The 20,491-nt window shown below is 47.2% G+C and overlaps 1 protein-coding gene across 2 annotated transcripts in view; it reads right to left on the reverse strand.

Moving 5' to 3' along the window:
- Positions 1-17,845, reverse strand: part of LOC148509094 (phospholipase A2 inhibitor and Ly6/PLAUR domain-containing protein-like) — a 198,357-nt gene extending 180,512 nt beyond the window's left edge. For both annotated transcript variants that reach the window (XM_088443673.1, XM_088443672.1), the window contains exon 1: positions 17,242-17,845. In XM_088443673.1, coding sequence (XP_088299799.1) covers positions 17,242-17,281 — 40 coding nt within the window. In that variant the 5' untranslated portion in view covers positions 17,282-17,845. The remainder of the gene's footprint in view (positions 1-17,241) is intronic.
- Between the last annotated feature and the right edge of the window lie 2,646 nt (positions 17,846-20,491).

Genomic DNA, 20,491 nt, shown 5'->3' on the forward strand with positions numbered 1-20,491 from the left:
TGCAATTCTGTCCTAGTTATTATGTTAATGCGGCATCCTTGGCCGGCTGAGTGACCATGGGGTCACGCAGGCTGGCCATCACAGATGTCCAAAAGAGGCCAGGAAATCTCCATCTTCCTCTGGAGATCCTGGCCTCTTACCTCCCCCTCAACGCACCTGCATTTTGGAAAATGGAGGTCGTCGTTGCCCCCTCCCCGCCCCCAAATGTCAGCAGACTGTCAATCACAAACAGTCTGCTGCCGCTCTGTGTCCAACCACGCAGGACCCGTTCTGCACATGCCCAAAACAGGTCCTGCGCACGCGCAGATTCCCGGTCATCGGCAATCTGTGTTCAGCAGCGCACTACTGCTTAGACTTAGGGCCTGATTCAGAGGCGCTCGCTATTTGTGAGCGCTCGCTCTGAATCAGGGTGGATTTAAAAAAAATAAAAATAAAAAATCCGCCTCCAGGCCGCTCGCATAGCTGTGGGTGACCACCCATAGCTTTTGCGAGCGGCCAGGCGATTATCGCGACCATCGGGCTTGTGACGAGACCCTTGTGGTAGGGTGTCGGTTCCCTCAAGCCAAAGTGAACTTCCTGCTCTAATAGAGTAATGTAACAGAATGTTACTAGCGCTGCATGTTCTTCTCAGTATCACAAATTAAATAATTAATACCACCTGTGGATCTTTTAACATGTGTCAGGCAGTAATAAATACACCTACGCACCAACTAGGAGATCTGGAAAACATGCACTGTTAGGGGTGCACTGCTATAGACCATCTATAAGCTTAATTATTAATATTGGATAATAATACTCTATCCAGTGAATAACGAGACCAATATGTACATATATGTCCAGGGCAGTGCTATGTTTTTCTGCTGCTCCCCCAGACTCCCAGACTTGCTCCCATACTCTGGAACAAAAACATCCAGCTAAGGCAGGTTGGCCGCATTTAATCGCTTACTGCGATAGTTGGTCCTGTATACTGTATGCTGGAATTATGAAACACAATACACTTTGTATGACGCAAAGCTGGATAAGTGCTAATTATGTCCTCTTCATGGACTGGCCACACTCACTCTAAAATCAAGCATTTGGAAACCTCCAGTAGTTTTATTTAGTGCACACACAGTAAAACAATCACACCGGCGCCAGGTAGTACACTGGTACTACCCGAAGGCAGTGTGTGTGTTTTAGCAGCCAATGAGAATCAGACAGACTCTCATTGGCTGCTGCACCCATAGCCGGAGCAGTGCTGGTGATCACTCATGAGCTCCGCCTTCCGGCTCCCGCAGTGGGTGAAGGGAAAGACGTCATAAGTATTGTGTTTTGTTTTGTGTGTGTCTTTGTGATATATATAAGGAGCACTGTATAAGGGACAGTACATATGGGGAACCATTACTGGAGGCACTGCATAGGGGGGCCACTACTGAGGGATCTACTGGGGACACAGCATAGTGGACCACTACTGGGGGCACTGTATAAGGCGCACTACAGGGGTCACTGTATAACGGGCAATGCTGGGGGCACTGTATAAGGGACACTGCATAGTGGTACCTCTACTGGTGGATCTGCATAGGAGGGCCACTACTGGGGGCACTGCACTGGGAGGCAATGTATAAGGGGCACTACACGGGCATTGTATAAGTAACATTACTGGGGGCACTATAAAAGGGGCACTGCATAAGGGACACTACTGGGGGCACTGCATAAGGTTCACTGTATAAAGGGCACTACTGGGGGCACTGCACAGGGAGGCAATGTATAAGGGGCACTACATGGGTATTGTATAAGTAACATTACTGGGGGCACTATAAAAGGGGCACTGCATAAGGGGCACTGCATAAGGTTCACTGCATATGGGGCACTACTGGGGGCACTGTATAAGGGGCACTATTGGGGGCACTGCATAGGGGGACAACTGCATACGGGGGGCCACTACTGGGGGCACTGTATAAGGGGCACTACTGAGGGGCACTGTATAAGGGTGCACTACTGGGTCACTGTATAAGGGTGCACTACTACAGGGGGCACTGCTACTTGAACACTGTATAAGGGGCACTACTACAGTGGGCATTGCAAGAGGGGCACCACTACTGGGGGCATTAAGGTGCATATGGAATGGAAAGGAATGTTCCCAGAGTGACAGGAAACGGTGGTGTATCACGTTGACAGCCCCCCATTTTCAGTGGCCATGCCCACTTTTTCACACATACTTGGGGGGAAGGGGGGGCTCCATTTGTTAACTTGCCCTGGGCTCCAAACCACTGGTTCTAGATCAGTAATGCATGTAGCAGAAATGATGCCTCCTGCAGCTTTACCATATTTTAGCTATGGTAGCTGCTACCATTTCCTGTGTGTACTGAAATGCTGATGTGCTTCACATACCCACACACTAGAATGGGGATGACTATTCATCAAACTCTGGAATGAGATCTGGATTGTAAAAATGGATCCATTCAGATCCCTCTGCCTCCAAGGCCCTCACATGGTTCACGGATGTGCTGTAAAACTGCCAGGTTAAACCCGAGCAGTGTAATCTTTGGCTGATACAAATTAGCGGCAAAAGTAGGGATGATAGGGATCATGGGGCAGCTGCTTTTTGGAGAAACTGTCCAAGCACCAGAATGACACTGAATTGCTCTGGTAGACTTGGATCTGCTGCTGCAAATAAGATCTGTGCTTTCCATGTGGCCATTGCATTTTATTACTTTAGTGAATTGACCACCTAATCTTGGAAGATTTCAGCAGTACCTTGTTATGCCTCCAATGCTATAACGCTAGTTCTGATTCAGTACATCTGGATACTAGCTCATTGATTGTCTGTTTCAGATGTTTTCAGTGCAGGTGACCACTAATACCCCTAGGGCTGATTCAGAGTGGACGCTGCAACCACTACTGCAAATGTATGTAAATGGCGCAGTGGATGGGCTGTCTATGAGATGTCCACTGCTGTGTGCATATAGTTACACTACCAAGTGGACATCGACTGCCCCATCAGATATTAGAGCAACCAGATGGCTGCCCAGAATGTCCGGAGGTACACAGCCACATGTGCCAGCGGAACTGCATCTTCTGATGCAGTCCCCAGCACTGGCACGTTGTCGCCAATAGCCATCCCCCCCAGTCGCCGCCCAGGAACGCCTATCAGTACTGCATAGATCTCTGTGCAATTCTAATCTGTGTCCCCCGGCTGTAACTATCATGAAGGATGCTCAGTGTGTCCCTCGGCTGTAACTATCAGGAAGGATGCACAGTGTGTCCCAAGCTGTAACTTATCAGGAAGGATGCACGGTGTGTCCCCCGGCTGTAACTAGTAGGAAGGATGCACAGTGTGACCCCCGGCTGTAAATATCAGGAAGGATGCACAGTGTGTCCCCCGGCTGTAAATATCAGGAAGGATGCACAGTGTGTCCCCCGGCTGTAAAAATCAGGAAGGATGCACAGTGTGTCCCCCGGCTGTAACTATCAGGACGGATGCACAGTGTGTCCCCTGGCTGTAACTATCAGGAAGGATGCACAGTGTGTCCCCCGGCTGTAACTATCAGGAAGGATGCACAGTGCCCCATCATATATTAGAGCAACCAGATGGCTGCCCAGAATGTCCGGAGGTACACAGCCACATGTGCCAGCGGAACTGCATCTTCTGACGCAGTCCCCGGCATTGGCACATTGTCGCCAAAAGCCATCCCCCCCAGTCGCCGCCCAGGAACGCCTATCAGTACTGCATAGATCTCTGTGCAATTCTAATCTGTGTCCCCCGGCTGTAACTATCAGGAAGGATGCTCAGTGTGACCCCCGGCTGCAACTATCAGGAAGGATGCACAGTGTGTCCCTCGGCTGTAACTATCAGGAAGGATGCACAGTGTGTCCCCAGCTGTAACTTATCAGGAAGGATGCACGGTGTGCCCCCCGGCTGTAACTAGTAGGAAGGATGCACAGTGTGACCCCCGGCTGTAAATATCAGGAAGGATGCACAGTGTGTCCCCCGGCTGTAAATATCAGGAAGGATGCACAGTGTGTCCCCCCGCTGTAAATATCAGGAAGGATGCACAGTGTGTCCCCCGGCTGTAACTATCAGGACGGATGCACAGTGTGTCCCCCGGCTGTAACTATCAGGAAGGATGCACAGTGTGTCCCCCGGCTGTAACTATCAGTAAGGATGCACAGTGCCCCATCAGATATTAGAGCAACCAGATGGCTGCCCAGAATGTCCGGAGGTACACAGCCACATGTGCCAGCGGAACTGCATCTTCTGACGCAGTCCCCGGCATTGGCACATTGTCGCCAAAAGCCATCCCCCCCAGTCGCCGCCCAGGAACGCCTATCAGTACTGCATAGATCTCTGTGCAATTCTAATCTGTGTCCCCCGGCTGTAACTATCAGGAAGGATGCTCAGTGTGACCCCCGGCTGTAACTATCAGGAAGGATGCACAGTGTGTCCCTCGGCTGTAACTATCAGGAAGGATGCACAGTGTGTCCCCCGGTTGTAACTATCAGGACGGATTCACAGTGTGTCCCCCGGCTGTAACTATCAGGAAGGATGCACAGTGTGTCCCCCGGCTGTTACTATCAGGAAGGATGCACAGTGTGTTCCCCGGCTGTTACTATCAGGAAGGATGCACAGTGTGTCCCCCGGCTGTAACTATCAGGAAGGATGCACAGTGTGTCCCCCGGCTGTAACTATCAGGAATGATGCACAGTGTGTCCCCCGGCTGTAACCATCATGAAGGATGCACAGTGTGTCCCCGGCTGTAACTATCAGGAAGCATGCACAGTGTGTCTCGCACACATGCGCAGATTTAAAACATTGTGCATCTACCACTGCATAAGGCCCTCAGGCCCTGATTCAGAACTGGGCGCTCTGAAAGAGCGCTCGCTCTGAATATGGGTGTTTTTTTTAGGGAGGAGTGGCCTCCCGGCCACTCACATAGCTGTGGGTGACCAACCACAGCTATTGCAAGCAGCCAGGATGATGGACTTGCGACGAGACCCTTGTGGTAGGATCTCGTGGCCGCAAGCCCCAGAGAGCTTCTGGCTCTAATAGAGCTGGAAGCTCTCCCACTGACATCACTGGTGATGTCAGTGGGGCCGCCCACAAATGGCAGGCGTTCGCATGGGAACGCCTCCGTTGTGAAGCCACCCCCGCGCCACGCCTCCAAAATGGTGCAAGCTGTCGATCAAAATCGACAGCCTCCCCCTTTGGTGCGAGGCCCGGAGCGACGGAGCGCCCATAGCTTCGCCGGTGACCGCGCATGCGCACGTCGGAGCCAGCTCCGGCGTGCACATGCGCAGTGGCCAAACATCGACCTGCTCGCGAGTGGGTCTGAATCAGGCCCTCAGTAAATTGAATTTAAACATCTGTGCTCAATCATGGATATCCTTAAAGCCTGGACTGTTAGTGTGTCTTGATCTTTAGGACAGTTTTAGGATATCAGACATTTATAGACATTGATTCATACTTTTTATGCTTTATGCACAGTCAGTGCTGCTTACAGCGCAGGGCGATTCCCAAGTCCCCTCAGTAGCATCAGGTTACACATTACTTCTGTCACCATGATGAGGGGACTCCAGAGCCGCCCTGCGCTGTATGCACTGTGCAAGCAGAACACAGAAGCATTCAAGAGGAGCCGGCCAGAGGAGGTACCGTAACCCCTAACACTTACCATGGGGATGTCAACGGATTCTGGAACCAGAATTCTGACCCCCGGTATCCCGGGATGCCGTCTACATCCCCTTAGTTGCCACAGTCCCCCCACATGCCTTAATCTGACCCTGCATCCTTATAAGTGTAGAAGATTTGCTTAAAATGCTGCTACAGTATCTTGCAATATATACAGCTGTGTAGTTACAGAAGCTCAGTACAGTACGTAGATTGCATTACATATAGCTGTGTAGTTACAGCAGGCTTGCCTACCCTCCCGATTCGGGCGGGAGCCTCCTGATAAACGGGTGCAGCTACAGCCCCCCGGAAAGGCAGGCAAGCCTTTCGCCTGCTGCCGTTCCCCCCCCAGCCACCTAATACCTGTTACACACCCGCAGCGGGGGGGCCGCTGACACGATTCACGCTGAATGGCGTAATTTTGGCCCCGCCCCCTGCTTCACAATGCCAGTTTTTTCAGCATTGTGTAGCCGGGCCAAAATGACACGATGGCGTGGCCGGCCCCTGTCACACCCGCAAAACATCATCTTCTCATCCTGCCATGCCCCCTTTTGCCGGCCATGCCCCCTGTCCTGCCGATCTGGCTGCTCCTGCCCGTAAGGAGCAGCCAGATAGTCGGCAAGTATGCAGTAAATCCCTATAGTATGTATATTGCATTACATGTAGCGGTGTAGTTACAGTACGTATATTGCATTACATATAGCTGTGTAGTTACAGTAGCTCGGTACAGTACATATATTGCATTACATATAGCCGTGTAGTTACAGAAGCTCAGTACAGTACGTATATTGCATTACATATAGCCGTGCAGTTACAGTAGCTCAGTACAGTACATATATTGCATTACATATAGCCGTGTAGTTTCAGTAGCTCAGTACAGTACGTATATTGCATTACATATAGCCGTGTAGTTACAGAAGCTCAGTACAGTACGTATATTGCATTACATATAGCCGTGCAGTTACAGTAGCTCAGTACAGTACATATATTGCATTACATATAGCCGTGTAGTTTCAGTAGCTCAGTACAGTACGTATATTGCATTACATATAGCCGTGTAGTTACAGAAGCTCAGTACAGTATGTATATTGCATTACATATAGCTGTGTAGTTACAGAAGCTCAGTACAGTACGTATATTGCATTACATATAGCCGTGTATTTACAGAAGCTCAGTACAGTACGTATATTGCATTACATATAGCCGTGTATTTACAGAAGCTCAGTACAGTACGTATATTGCATTACATATAGCCGTGTAGTAACAGTAGCTCGGTACAGTACGTATATTGCATTACATATAGCCATGTATTTACAGAAGCTCAGTACAGTACGTATATTGCATTACATATAGCCGTGTAGTAACAGTAGCTCGGTACAGTACGTATATTGCATTACATATAGCCGTGTATTTACAGAAGCAGGCTTCATTAGCAGCAGCTGGTGATTATCACACACTCAGAGCCAGAGGGTATTTTTTGCTTTTTGCTTTGATGATAAATGAGGCAGTGCAATAGTACGTAGAGGATCCTTTATATGTTTGTGACAGACAATTACTAAATGCAGCAGTACAGAGCAATTGTCACACAGATCCGAATAGGTGTGTTATCAGCCCCTAGGCCAAGACAAAATAATTACCAGTAGCAGCATTATTATCTGTGACACATACATCGTTTTAAAGTACATGCTATGAGTCCCAACTGCAATATAACTGAGGTGCGGACATGCCTAGTATCCTGTCCTGCACTGGTATTGTACTATACTGTAGTATGCCCCTTACTCCGTGTCATTGTGGGCCCGACCCCCACTATACAGTGCACAGAAAACAGGCATTGTATAGCAGAGGCAGGGTTACGGTGACGCAATCCAGTGCGAGCGGCTGGGGGGTGCAGGAGACTTGCCCACTTTTCTGTGCAGCTGGGAGCACTACGCGATTTCTTGGAGCCTCCCAGCCATTCCTGGGATCGTAGACAAGTATGTGCACCAGATACTGTCCCCCCAGTCTGAGAATGAGACAGTGATAACTGAAGCATCTAACGGCGAGCAATGTATGGGTGCAAAATATCACAGACGCGTCTTTATAAGCCTGTGAAAGACTTGTGCAAAATCTAACAGGACAGAGCAATTCTCACAGTGATCAATAGGTGAGAAGTGACATTAGTAGCAAACTTGACTCTGGAACAGATACAGATGCAACAAAGTAACATTAATTCAGCAGTGTTACATGAATAATCTCAGAATGCTAAAGCTACATGTATGCGGTGCTAGTCCATTTCCAATAACCACTATAATCCGAGGAATTCCAGCAGTGGGCTGACAAATTTGGGGCTGGTAGCCGTTGTGGCAGGGGGACCCCACTCTGTGTGTTTCCCTGCTATAGCGTTACCCCCCTGGTGGTGGTTATTGGTGGTTATTCCCCCTGTTTTCCAATACAAGCCCAGGCTCTGAGGTGCGGGGCTGGTTATTGATTTTGGAGGGGGAGGATCACATACATTTTTTTTTCTTAAATTTAACCATACGAGTACATATTTAACGATTTATGCATCTAAACTGCCTGATCTCAGAGGCATCTTAGACTCCAAGTTTTAGAAGCGGCTTAGACGTTGGCTCGTCAGGTATGGCTGTGTCTACATTTTGGATAATTATAGTAAAACTGCTGACGTTTAAACTGTGTCCAAATTTTTGACTGCCAACATTTATTTATTTTTCAATGCCTAAATATACAGTGTAACAAGACATATAAGCAGAGCTGTAACTAGACTTTTTGGTGCCCTGTGCCAGAAAGAGCATTGGCGCCCCCCTCATTTTTCAAAGGGACATAATGCACCCAAAAAAGGGAATGGCCTCATGGGGAAGGGCCAGGGAAGAGATAGGGGAGGCCAGGAGATGCTGGGGATGAAATAAGAGGAAGCTACAAGTGAGAATTATAATAAACAGAAATTTGACAGGCCCACACAGCGCCCCCTGATCTGTGGTGCCCTGTGCGATGGCACCGGCTGCACTACCCTAGCTACGGCCCTGCATATAAGTACAGTACAACAAAGGTACATCAGGCAGCCATAAACTGACTGAGATTAGGGACACAGGGCGAGGGTAGGGCAACACACTAACTTGTAGAGTAAGCAGTTGTAAGGGTAGGTAGTTGGCATCTCAGCAATCGAGATGCCGGCAATCACAATCCCGGTGACGGTTTCCCGTCGGCAGTCGGAATCCCGGCTCCAGAATCCCAACCGCCGGCATCCCGACTATAAATATTAGGGTTAGGGGGAGGTTTCGGGTTAGATGTTAGGGTTAGGCACTAAAGCAAGGGCAGGCAATAAGCTGCCCTCCAGCTGTTGTTGAACTACAAATCCCAGCATACCTTGAAACAATTTCAGCATGGCAAATAGGAAAACTATGGCAGATCAGTCTGGGATGGGTAGTTCTACAGCAGCTGGAGGGTCGCTTATTGCCCACCCCTACACTAGAGGGAGGGTTAGGTTTAGGCTGCATGGGGGGAGGATTAGGCTGCAGGAAAGGTGGGTTAGGATTAGCGTTAGGGTACTTACCTGCACGCATTGAGATTCTGACTGTTGGGATTCCGTACCCAACCCTTTGTAAGTTGCAGGGAATGGAAGGTACTCAATAGGCCTGTACCCAGTATAAGGGTGAGCATACAGTATCATAGTCGCTGAATGGGATAGCATGGATAGTGCAAAGGGAGAATGAGAAGCAGGAGGGCCCTGCCTGTCACAGCTTGCCAATGAATGTACACTGTATGTATAAATGTACTGATCACAACAAGATATTCTCTTATGTAGCTCACTGATCACAGGGTTGTAGGTGTATCTATCTGGCACCTACCTCAGCTCATATGATAAGGCTTAGGTGTCTCCGGATGGATCCTGCTCTGCACCCATCACATACCATAATCCCCCCAGGTTTACCTCAGGTGGACTCACACCCAGATATGCTTTCACCCAACTGGGTCATAAGCACAAGAAAGGTTATATAACATTTTTATAGTGAAAAAAGCATTGGTTATATTAGGTTTGATTTAAATGAAATCCCTCTATATTACGGCTGGTATAATTATCCTTCCCCTGCTTGAATGATAGTAACAAAAAATATAGTCTAAAACATGCCCACACATCATATATTATAGACACGATCAATGATGAAACAGCCAATCAGCTTCAGAGGTGAATTCACAATCAGCCAATCAGATCTATCTTCCTAGTTTTGTAACCATCATCATCATTGTGTACCTGTATTAGTCCGCTGGCTCCCTCAATGTATGCAGCTGCTGACAGACGTATATGCATCTCTAGATGGCTCTGACTCATTCTGAAATGAGGTGTAAGCACCCTTCTTGTACCTGGACTGCATTTGTACACCCCTAACCATAACGTCCCCTGGTCTGTCACTCTGAGGGTAAGAAGGAGCACTTTTCACACCTGCACATATACATTTTTCTGTGTGGGCATTTGCAGTACAGATTTGTGTATCGTACAGTAAGCAAATGAAATGCGCTCATTTCCACGTCACCCCCTATAACACTGTACAACAAATTAATACTTTTAATTTGTTTCCTTTTAATTTGAGGTCAAGAAAAACTAAAATGATTTCAGAATGTTTTTATTAGCTCTATTTTTTGAGCTACACTACTTGCACTATACTGTATGTACATTAGTAATATAGTCATAGTGAAAAGCTATTTTAAAATAATCTGATATTTTCTTGATAGAAAATAAATAACAGTTGTTTTAATTCAATCAATCACAAAACGAAACAAACATACAGTATACGAAACCAACACACAGCATATGAAACAAACATACAGCATAGGAAACAAACATACAGCATAGGAAAGTACTATGTAATATAGTGGCCTATTCATGGGGGTGCTTTCTCTTTGCTTGTCGCTTGTACTCCTGTCTGGGGCATCTCTTGTCACTGTCCAACAGTAGTGATCACCTACCCTGATATCTTTGTTCCATTGCTGAATGTCTTGGTGGAATCGCTCACTATGCTTGTCACTCAGTGCACCACAGTTATCATGTGTGGGTAATCCCGTGAATCGCATATATTTGAATAAGGGAGGGGACAAATAACTGATTCATTTAATTGGGTCATTAGGCCCTGCCCCCTCTGCGCGGAATGCTGATTGCTGGTAAGATTCCCTCCATTCTGCCCACTTCACTAGGAATACCCCTACATCGTCATAAATGGGCTATATCTCGGAACTCAGAGCTAACTGAGAGTTCTAAATGTCATATACATTCTTTGCATGCTGAAATCAATTAGAAGTAACTATTTTCACATCGGAAACATTTTCATTGTTGTGCAGTGTAATTAGTTCTCTCACTCCAGCACACAAATAGTTTCAATACTCTCAAGTCCAGTTCTAAAGCTGTAGTTTCATTAGTCTTGTTGTACAGTAGTAACACTAGTCAAACCTGTTTGTCCCTCAACGGATCTAGTTTTTCTATTGTCTCATGTCTACAAGCTGCATCTTACACCCACTCTCTCACTATGATGACTGGGTGCCTGAGTTGAGGCACGCCAACCGTCTGCAGTCAAGTGACCACTGACCAAATGCCCCCTTAGAGGAGGGTAGACACCTACAGTATTACCTAGTCTCAAGTCCCTGCACACACTCTAAAGCCATTTATACACTTAGGACCTCATTCAGAGCCACTCGCTATTTGCGGTCGTTCGTTCAAAAACAAGGGGTGGCTATTCAAATGAACCGTTCGCTCATTGCGGTCTGTTCACGCCTCTAAGTCTGCGATCGAATTTTTGAAAAATACGCCCCCTTGCTGCTCGCACCATACGTCATGTCCGCTATTTATTAGATTAATCGAGTACATCGAACAGCATATGAACTGCTCGCTATTCTTGTGGTTGGTTTTTCCTACCACTATATTGCGAGCAGTTCTGCCTATAAAACAACCAAGTGACGTGGTCAATGACGCTGCTGTTTTAATTATGCACACCCATAAAACGCCCGTTTTGACCTTTAAGCACGCCTGCGTTCTGAACTCCACTCCCCGTTTTCAAGCACCTTCCCCTGTTACCACCCACATACGCCTCCTCCTGTCACTCAAAGTAGCAGGCATTCGCTATATAGCGAACAAACGATTTTCGGCCGCACTGACTGGTTCGCGCATGCATATTACAATCTATACGCATGCGCAGTTGTGCGAACATCGCTCGGTGCGAACGAGCGGCCGCTTTCGAGCGGCTCTGAATCAGGCCCTTAGGTTCCTCCATCACTTTCTATGGCAATGGACCTAAGGCTTCATGCATTGTTACTCCCACATCATTGATACGTTAAACATTTCCAGGCTTGCTGGGACTTGCAGTTGCACACACTGTAGTAATGATTTTCTATCTTTTGCAAACTAACCCAGGAGGTCTGGAGAAAACACCAGTGCAATTTAGCACAGGTGCATATTTTTTTGACCTAGCTGCTGCTATTGCACCTTATGACCGGAGGCTACAGGTCTTCTTGTTATATCATCCCAGCCTGCAATAACCTAGTTTAGCAGGTGGACCCTACTCTATTTGATGCCATTTGTGGCCAGCCCAGACTTGAATACCTTAGTGATGCTTAAGAATGATCATTATTATCAGCATGTATATTTATGCCATGCCTTTTAATTCTCCTGCATTGGGGTTTCTGAATGCCACATCTCAATGGGGCATAGACCCACCTATGTTTGCACACGCTTATGGCAAGTTTTGTATTCTTTGAAACAACTTCTGCAGGCATAGGTGGTAACAAGTGTACAGAGCCATAACTAGGGTGGTGCGCACATGCCCTGTAGGCACAACCGGCCGCCTCCACCCATGATCTGCGGCGGCCGCCAGTTGCAATGTATGATAGTAGTGGTGTACTCGGCTCCTTCTCTGCCGGGCACACCTCTACTAATACACAAACTACAGTGGGCAGCACTGCCCCATGTGATCTGCTTTCTAACCGTCTGCTGTGCCATCTTCTTCTGGGGGGGGGCTGGTCTTGCCTTTTTACTGTGTGGCATAATGTGTAAGGGGGGAGGCGGCTGAAATTTGTACTGTGCGGCATAATGTGTAACAGGGGCTGGGCTTGGCTTTGTACTGTGTGGCATAATGTGTGCAGGGCTGGGCTTTGTACTGCATGGCATAATGTGTAACGGGGTGCTGGGCTTAGCTTTGTTCTGTGTGGCATAATGTGTTCAGGGCTGGGCTGTGTACTGCGTGGCATAATGTGTGCAGGGCTGGGCTGTGTACTGCGTGGCATAATGTGTGCAGGGCTGGGCTGTGTACTGCATGGCATAATGTGTGCAGGGCTGGGCTGTGTACCTCGTGGCATAATGTGTGCAGGGCTGGGCTGTGTACTGTGTGGCATAATGTGTGCAGGGCTGGGCTGTGTGCTGTGTGGCATAATGTGTAAAGGGGGGCTAGGCTGTGTACTGCGTGGCATAATGTGCAAAGGGGGGCTAGGCTGTATACTGTGTGGCATAATGTGTAAAGTTGGGCTAGGCTGTGTACTGAGTGGCATAATGTGTAACAAGGGCTTGGCTGTGTTCTGTGTGACATAATATGTAAAGGGGGGCTAAGCTTGGCTTTGTACTGTGTGGCATAATGTGTAAGGGGGGAATTTTTACTGTGGGCATAATGTGCAAGGAGCACTACTACAGTATGTAGTGTAATGTGAATAAGGGACACTACTTGTGGCGTAAAGTGAATTGGGGGTACTATACTGTGGCCATGCCTTTTCCCTATGAGACTATGCCCCTCTTTTGTCCGTGCACCTGCCCTGTGCAGGGCACCAAAACATCTAGATACGGCTGTCACACGCCGGCCTGGAGACCCCAGAATCAGACCCCGTCGCTTACCTGTGCGGGCGCTGACCCGTGCTGTCTTCCGGCTCCCGCGCTGTACGCTCCTTCCTCTTCTCCCAAGGCAGTCTCCGCTGTTGTCCTCTGGAGGGTCCCGCTGCTGTGCTGCTCCCACGCCGGCTCCTGCTCACCGCTGGTCCCCGCTGACTACCTCCAGGAAGCGCTGTCCTCCGGTCCATGGGCGCGGCCATCTTGGATTGCCCATGTGACCCCACTACCACCAATGAGGAGCCTTCTCCTTCTCTCTCAGCCTGTCAGCTCCCAATGTCCACTATAAAAGGATCCCCAATGCTCACACAAGTTGCCAGTGCAACTAGTTTCTTAGTTTAGCTAAGTAGCCTTCCCACTGCGCTCCAGCCGCTCCACGTAGCCACTCAGCTACCAACGTCTACCCACGGCTATCCAGCCGCTCCACGTAGCCACTCAGCTACCAACGTCTACCCACGGCTATCCAGCCGCTCCACGTAGCCGCTCAGCTACCAACGTCTACCCACGGCTATCCAGCCGCTCCACGTAGCCGCTCAGCTACCAACGTCTACCCACGGCTTTCCAGCCGCTCCACGTAGCCGCTCAGCTACTAACGTCTACCCACGGCTATCCAGCCGCTCTACGTAACCGCTCGGCTACCAACGTCTACCCACGGCTATCCAGCCGCTCCACGTAGCCACTCAGCTACCAACGTCTACCCACGGCTATCCAGCCGCTCCACGTAGCCACTCAGCTACCAACGTCTACCCACGGCTATCCAGCCGCTCCACGTAGCCACTCAGCTACCAACGTCTACCCACGGCTATCCAGCCGCTCCACGTAGCCACTCAGCTACCAACGTCTACCCACGGCTATCCAGCCGCTCCACGTAGCCACTCAGCTACCAACGTCTACCCACGGCTATCCAGCTGCTCCACGTAGCCACTCAGCTACCAACGTCTACCCACGGCTAACCAGCTACTCCACATAGCCACTCAGCTACCAACATCTACCCACGGCTATCCAGCCGCTCCACGTAGCCACTCAGCTACCAACGTCTACCCACGGCTATCCAGCCGCTCTACGTAGCCACTCAGCTACCAATGTCTACCCTAGGCTATCCAGCCGCTCCACGTAGCTTCCTAGCTATCTCGTTACTGCCGCATTCCTCAAACTCCTGTCAGTTCGCTGCACCCTCTCATGCGGAGAAACTTCATTAAGCCAAGCCTCCTCCAGTGAGCGTCTGCGCCAAGTAATACGGATCCAAGGCCCAGTCCGGGAACACAGCTCCTAAATTCCACGCTTGTGACAACGGCTCTGCAAGTGCAACTTGCACTTATTCTAAAACATTCATATTAATACCTGGGGGGCCGTGGAATCAGCGGGGCCTTACACCATGCAGCGTACCCCCTTCTACCTTCCCTCGGCGTTGCCATCTTTCAAAGCAATATTTTTGAGAAGACAATGCATGCATAAAATATACAAATAGATTTTTAGAATAGGATCAAAGAACGCTCCCGACATCTCCTTTCTATGAATTTTGTATAATGCATGCATAAAAGTTAGTAAAGGCTCTGACACAGAATATTTGCTATTACCTGTGCCATCTTTCCAAAAATATCACCCGAAAGATGGCACCAAATTCCGATTACATAGGGCGTGACCCACTTCACAGCAACCCACCAATGCAAAAGATGGAATTTGTTTTCCAAAATTAATTCTGACAAGTTACATTAACTTTCACTGTGAGTAATGATGTCATTGACTATCAACTTCATATAGACTCCTTGCTCGGCACAAAGGCACAACGATGATTCAGCAGAGGAAGAAATAATCATCGGGCTCTTATTAACTTCTTTTTCCAGGAATTCCCCGGTCACAGAAAGTGATTCAAAACTTTTGAAATATGCAATTTGAAATTAATTTCTAATTAACTTAGATTGTGCAATGCAAAAAGTTCCAAAACCATTTTTAATAGCACCCAAAGAAAAAAACAAGGCTTTTCCTATTTCCAAAAATATGGGATTTTAATTAAGATTTATGAGTGCACTGCTGTTATTAGGTCCTAGCGTAAGGTTTCCAGTCCCAAGCAGAGTGTCTTATTTGAGTTTACCATTTTTCCTTTTAGCAGTTACCTGAATGTGTTTAAGTTGTTGCTGACTTTTTTGTAATACCCTATTAATGTCTCAATATTTATAATTTCCAATCATTTATATGCTGCTCTGGGGCTTTTCCTTCAATAACATGGAATTGGGATTGAAATGTAATATATATGGTACCAGTTATTAGGTTTTCCTGCTTGGAGGATGCTTGGGGATCTATATGTCAGAACAAGGAGGGATCCCTATCTCCTCTCCCTCTCCTGTCCCTACTCCTCTCATGCTGTCAGTCACTGGACCTCATTCAGACTCGGTCGCAAGTGCTGAGCGCTCGCAACCGGGTCAATGTTTTGGTCCTGCGCATGAGCAGCGGCCACACTGCGCGTGAACAAGCCCCGGAGCGAGAGAGAAATCCTCTCACTCCGGAGCTCACTGTAGGCGAGGGTGGCTACACAAAAGGAGGCGTTCACAAGCGAACGCCTGACGTTTGTGGGCGGCCACACTGACATCAGCAGTGATGTCAGTGGGGAGTTTCCTGCTCGATCAGAGCAGGAAGCTCCCTGGGGCTTGCGGTTGCCGAGACCCAACCTTAGGGTCTCTTCGCAAGCCCCGATGGTCGCGATGGTCTTGACCATCGCGACCATCACCCTGGTTGGTCGCTACGCTGTGGGTGGTAACCCACAGCTTAGCTAGCGACCAGGAGGTCGCATTAAAAAATAGCAGTGGCAGCCCTCATTCAGAACGAGCGCTCGCTTCTTGCGACCGCCTCTGAATTAGGGCCACTGTCCTTTAATGTAGCGAGCTAAAGACAGGTGTATCATTTGCATACAAAATACTCGCTTTTACATTAATTAATTATGTGTTCAGTATTAACAGGCAGGAGGGCAACTGTCATAATAAACTGCAGATGAGTTAGAACCCAGAGTTTATGTTCCGTAAACAGTTTTTAAGTTTCTGAGGCAATAACAAATATATACACACACATAAATATATAATATATATATATATATTTATTTACACACACATATAGTCATAGAGCCCACATTTTGGCATCCCCTCAAATCAAAATCGTGCCAGAGACCTACTTTATTTATAGTTACCATGTAAATGTCACAGACAAAGATTATACAAAGAACATTAACCACTTCAATCAAGAGTTCGTCTGTCAAATAAAACTTATCTTTACTCCTTTTGATAACTGACCATCAATTGTTTCAATACATACAATCACAGTAATAAATATTAATAAGTAATAATAGCAACTTAAATATTAACCTGTAACTTTTTGAACTTTTTTTTCCCCCTCTATTTTGTCCCTTTTATCCTGGCAAAATTGTAATCTGGAAAACTGCTTACAGATATGTCCAGTTGCATCATTGCCGCTTGTTCGGCAAATCTCACCACGCATGTCGCGAGTCGCAAGCCCGCATGAACGAGCACACGTGCTGCATTCGCACCTGCATTCCCATAAAATTGCACAGTGCGAACTCAGCGCATGGTGACAGCAGCAGTTAATCGCACTGTGTTATATGTGCGCACGTTTGCAGCGCGAGCGGCAAGGATGCAAGAGGACACATCTGTACCTGTGCCAGGGACAGTATTAGAGGAAACACACTAGAATGCTGTACGTGCCAAGTAATAGTAGATTAGTAATTACATCTCATTACCTGCTGTAAGCAGAGCAGAACACAGAGCAAGAAGGAACATTGTACTGCTGTCTTCACTCCAAAGTTGGTACTGTGTGAGCACAGTGTGCAGCAAGGTCTCAGTGTGTCCTACAATAGGTCGTCTTCACAGATCGTTATACAAAGTTTCCATGTGCCAACCTGTCCGTCACCAGCTTCTCCTTGAGTTTATCACAACAAAACCAGTTTCTTTACCCGCAATTTTGCTTTATCCTCACTCAATCTCCCTGGCGACACTACTACCCGTCCTTGTTTTGAAAGCTTTAGCTGGAAAAATCTATTATAATTGAATCCGTTCCCAGTAGGTTTAAGGTGAGAAAGTTTTAACTTTAAAAAGCAATTTTTATATCATGCATACAGTCAGCTGGCAGGTGTAGCAAGCTCTCCTAATCCTTCCTTACACTTCAGTTTTGAAACCTGAAAAATGAGTCACAGTAAGAAATCTAAGCTCACACCCCTTCCTAGCCCAGGTCCCATCAGCAAGAACCAGTCAGTCTCTCTGTGTCCAGCCCCCTAAATAAATGACAGACCAGTCCTTCAGAGCAAGTGCACAAAGATGAAAGAAGAATAGAAGAGACTCCAAACGTTTCGGGAGATTGTCTTTCTGCGTAGGAGATAATAACTGTGCAATTCTGGACTCTGCTTTAGGAACACACACCCCTGTCTAACAGAGGGAGTTTTTATGTGCCAGAAATGCACGTCTGGGCAAGCTACTGCTTTAGTTTAACCTTTTACAATGACTTGTCACACAGGAGAGCTTACCTGTGCCTTCCTTGAACCTTACAGAAAATAAGTGGACCATGAAACAAATTCAATTCAACATTTTCAGGTTGCAGTATATATTACATTCTCAATGCTCTTTTTATGCCTACTAAAAAAACCTTCACTATAGTTTAGAATGCTTCCTAATTCCTTACTTTTATTTTACATGTAGACCTCACATAATAATAATAATAATAATAATAATAATAATAATAATAATAATAATAATAATAATAATAATATTATGGCATCACAAAATCTATACAGTGCATTACAAGGTGAAAATACCGAACATTTCACATTACCATGGAATTACTGTAGATCTTAAACACAATACACAAAGGAATACCATAGCATAAATATCAAACCAGACTGGTAGAACAGAAAACTAGAAAATGGATTTGGCACCTCATAGAAGGGGTTTGATACGGGATCCTGACACTGAGAATGCCGGGGGTCAGAAACCAGGCAGTGAAATCCTGAAGGTTTAAAATCCCAAAGCATGCAGGTAAGTATTGTACTGTAACTCTACTCCTAACCCTAAACCACCTTTTCCGCAGCCTAACTCTAACCATCCCATCCCATCGCCTAACCCTAACCATCCCCCTAATGCCTAACCTTAACCCTAATACCATAGGGATCACAGCCACAGGATTCTGGAGCCAGGATTCAGACTGATGGCATTCTATGTACTAGGATGTTGACTACATCCCCAAAGAAGATAGCAGGAGCCATGGGTGGGGGGGAATCAATTCAGTAATCAGTGATCCTCTACTCAATGTACGGGCGAGCAGACAGGGTCAAAGTAGCTGGAGTGGGGAAGGTAGAAAGGAAACTGTGCATAGGTAACATGGAGTTTGCTAGGGAAGAATAACATGGAGGAGGGCCCTGCCCTAAGGAGTTTATATTTCAAGGGGAAGGGAAGAACAGCTGGAGGATAACTGTGAAAGATAAATGGTGGAGGGCTGGAGAAGTTTTGATTCAAGAGGAGGGCTGATATGCTTTGATGAAAAAGTATTTTTTAAGGATGTATTTATAACTAGGGAAGTTGATAGAGAGTGTGACTGGGCGTGGGAGTGAGTTCCGGGGAAAAGGACACCTCTAGAGAAATCTTGATATCGAGCATGAAGTGACCCAGGGTGGATGAGAGGCGTTGGTCAGAGGAGGAGCAGAGAGGGTGTGAGGGAGTAACATTAGAGATGAGGTTAGATATCTAGGGAGAGGTGGAGTTGTTTTATGGTTTTTTAGATGATAGTGAAGAGTTTGAACTGAACTGAATTTTAAGAGTGAGAGAGGGAGCCAGTGAAGCATGTTGCAAAGGTGGGAAGGACAGGTTGTATGGAGGGAGAGGAAAACTATATGGTCAGCAGCTTTAAAAATAGATTGAAGATGGGAGATGCAAGAGAAAGGGAGGCCATACAGGATGAAGTTATAGAAATCTATGTGGGAAAGAATGGATGAGAATTTTGGTGGTGTCTGGGTAAGTGGCAGGATGGAAAGAAGGCTTTGATGTGGGAAGTGTAGGAGATAGAGGATTCAAAAACGACACAGGGGCAGTGGACTTTGGGGGGGGGAGAGAGAGAGAGAGAGAGAGAGAGAATTGGAAAGGGAAGAGAAGAGAGGTACATTTGAGTGTTGTATATAGATGAGAAAAGCAAAGGAGTTGATGAGATTTCCAAGGGAGGAAATGTAGAGTGGACAGGAGAAGGGGCCCAAAAATTAACGTTTGTAGGACACCTACAGGTATCAGAGTGAGGGAGAGGTAGAGGCAAAGACAGAAAAGGTTAGTGAGGAATGACTTGAACCATGAAACAGCAGAGTCACAGAGGCCGATGGAGTACAGAGTATGGAGGAGCATTTGATTCTCCTGATGAAGTGCGTGACAAAGCCCATGGCTATGGGGGAGGAGTGCAGCAGGGGAGCAGGGGAACAGAGGCAGAAGTTAAAGGTAGCAAAGAGGCAAAGATTGTTTGCAGTAAGATAGAGCAGGGTTGTAGAGTGAGCATGAATTTGAGACAGAGGTAGTCAGCATGCATACGTGAGTCCCATAGTTGGGGAGCAGGCCAGCAATGTCTGAGAGTGATGGCCAGGGCAGCAGAGTCAAGAGTGGATTTGAGAGTAGCATTTTAAATTGTAGCAGCTTGTGCAGGAGAGGGTAGAGATAGAAGAGGGAAGGGTGGTTAATGTGGAGGAGGAAGAGAGAGCAGGTTAAAGGGCAGCAAGTTTGCTCTTGGTGAGCGTAACTTAGATTGGGGGAGGTGAAATTGTAAGGAAAAGGCCAAAGAAAATTATATGGTGGTCAGAGAGAGGGAGTGGGAAATTAATTAAATCAGAATAATTGTGGGAGAAGACTAAGTCAAGTTACTGACCACTAGAGTGGGTGTGGGAGGATTGAAATTGGGTGTAGTAAAAGGAGGATCTGAGGGAGAGCAGCATGGAAAGAGCAAAATGCATGGGATTGTCCAATAAG

Source organism: Taudactylus pleione, unplaced genomic scaffold (assembly GCF_031769625.1).
Source record: "Taudactylus pleione unplaced genomic scaffold, aTauple2 ptg000332l, whole genome shotgun sequence".
Taxonomy (NCBI): domain Eukaryota; kingdom Metazoa; phylum Chordata; class Amphibia; order Anura; family Myobatrachidae; genus Taudactylus; species Taudactylus pleione.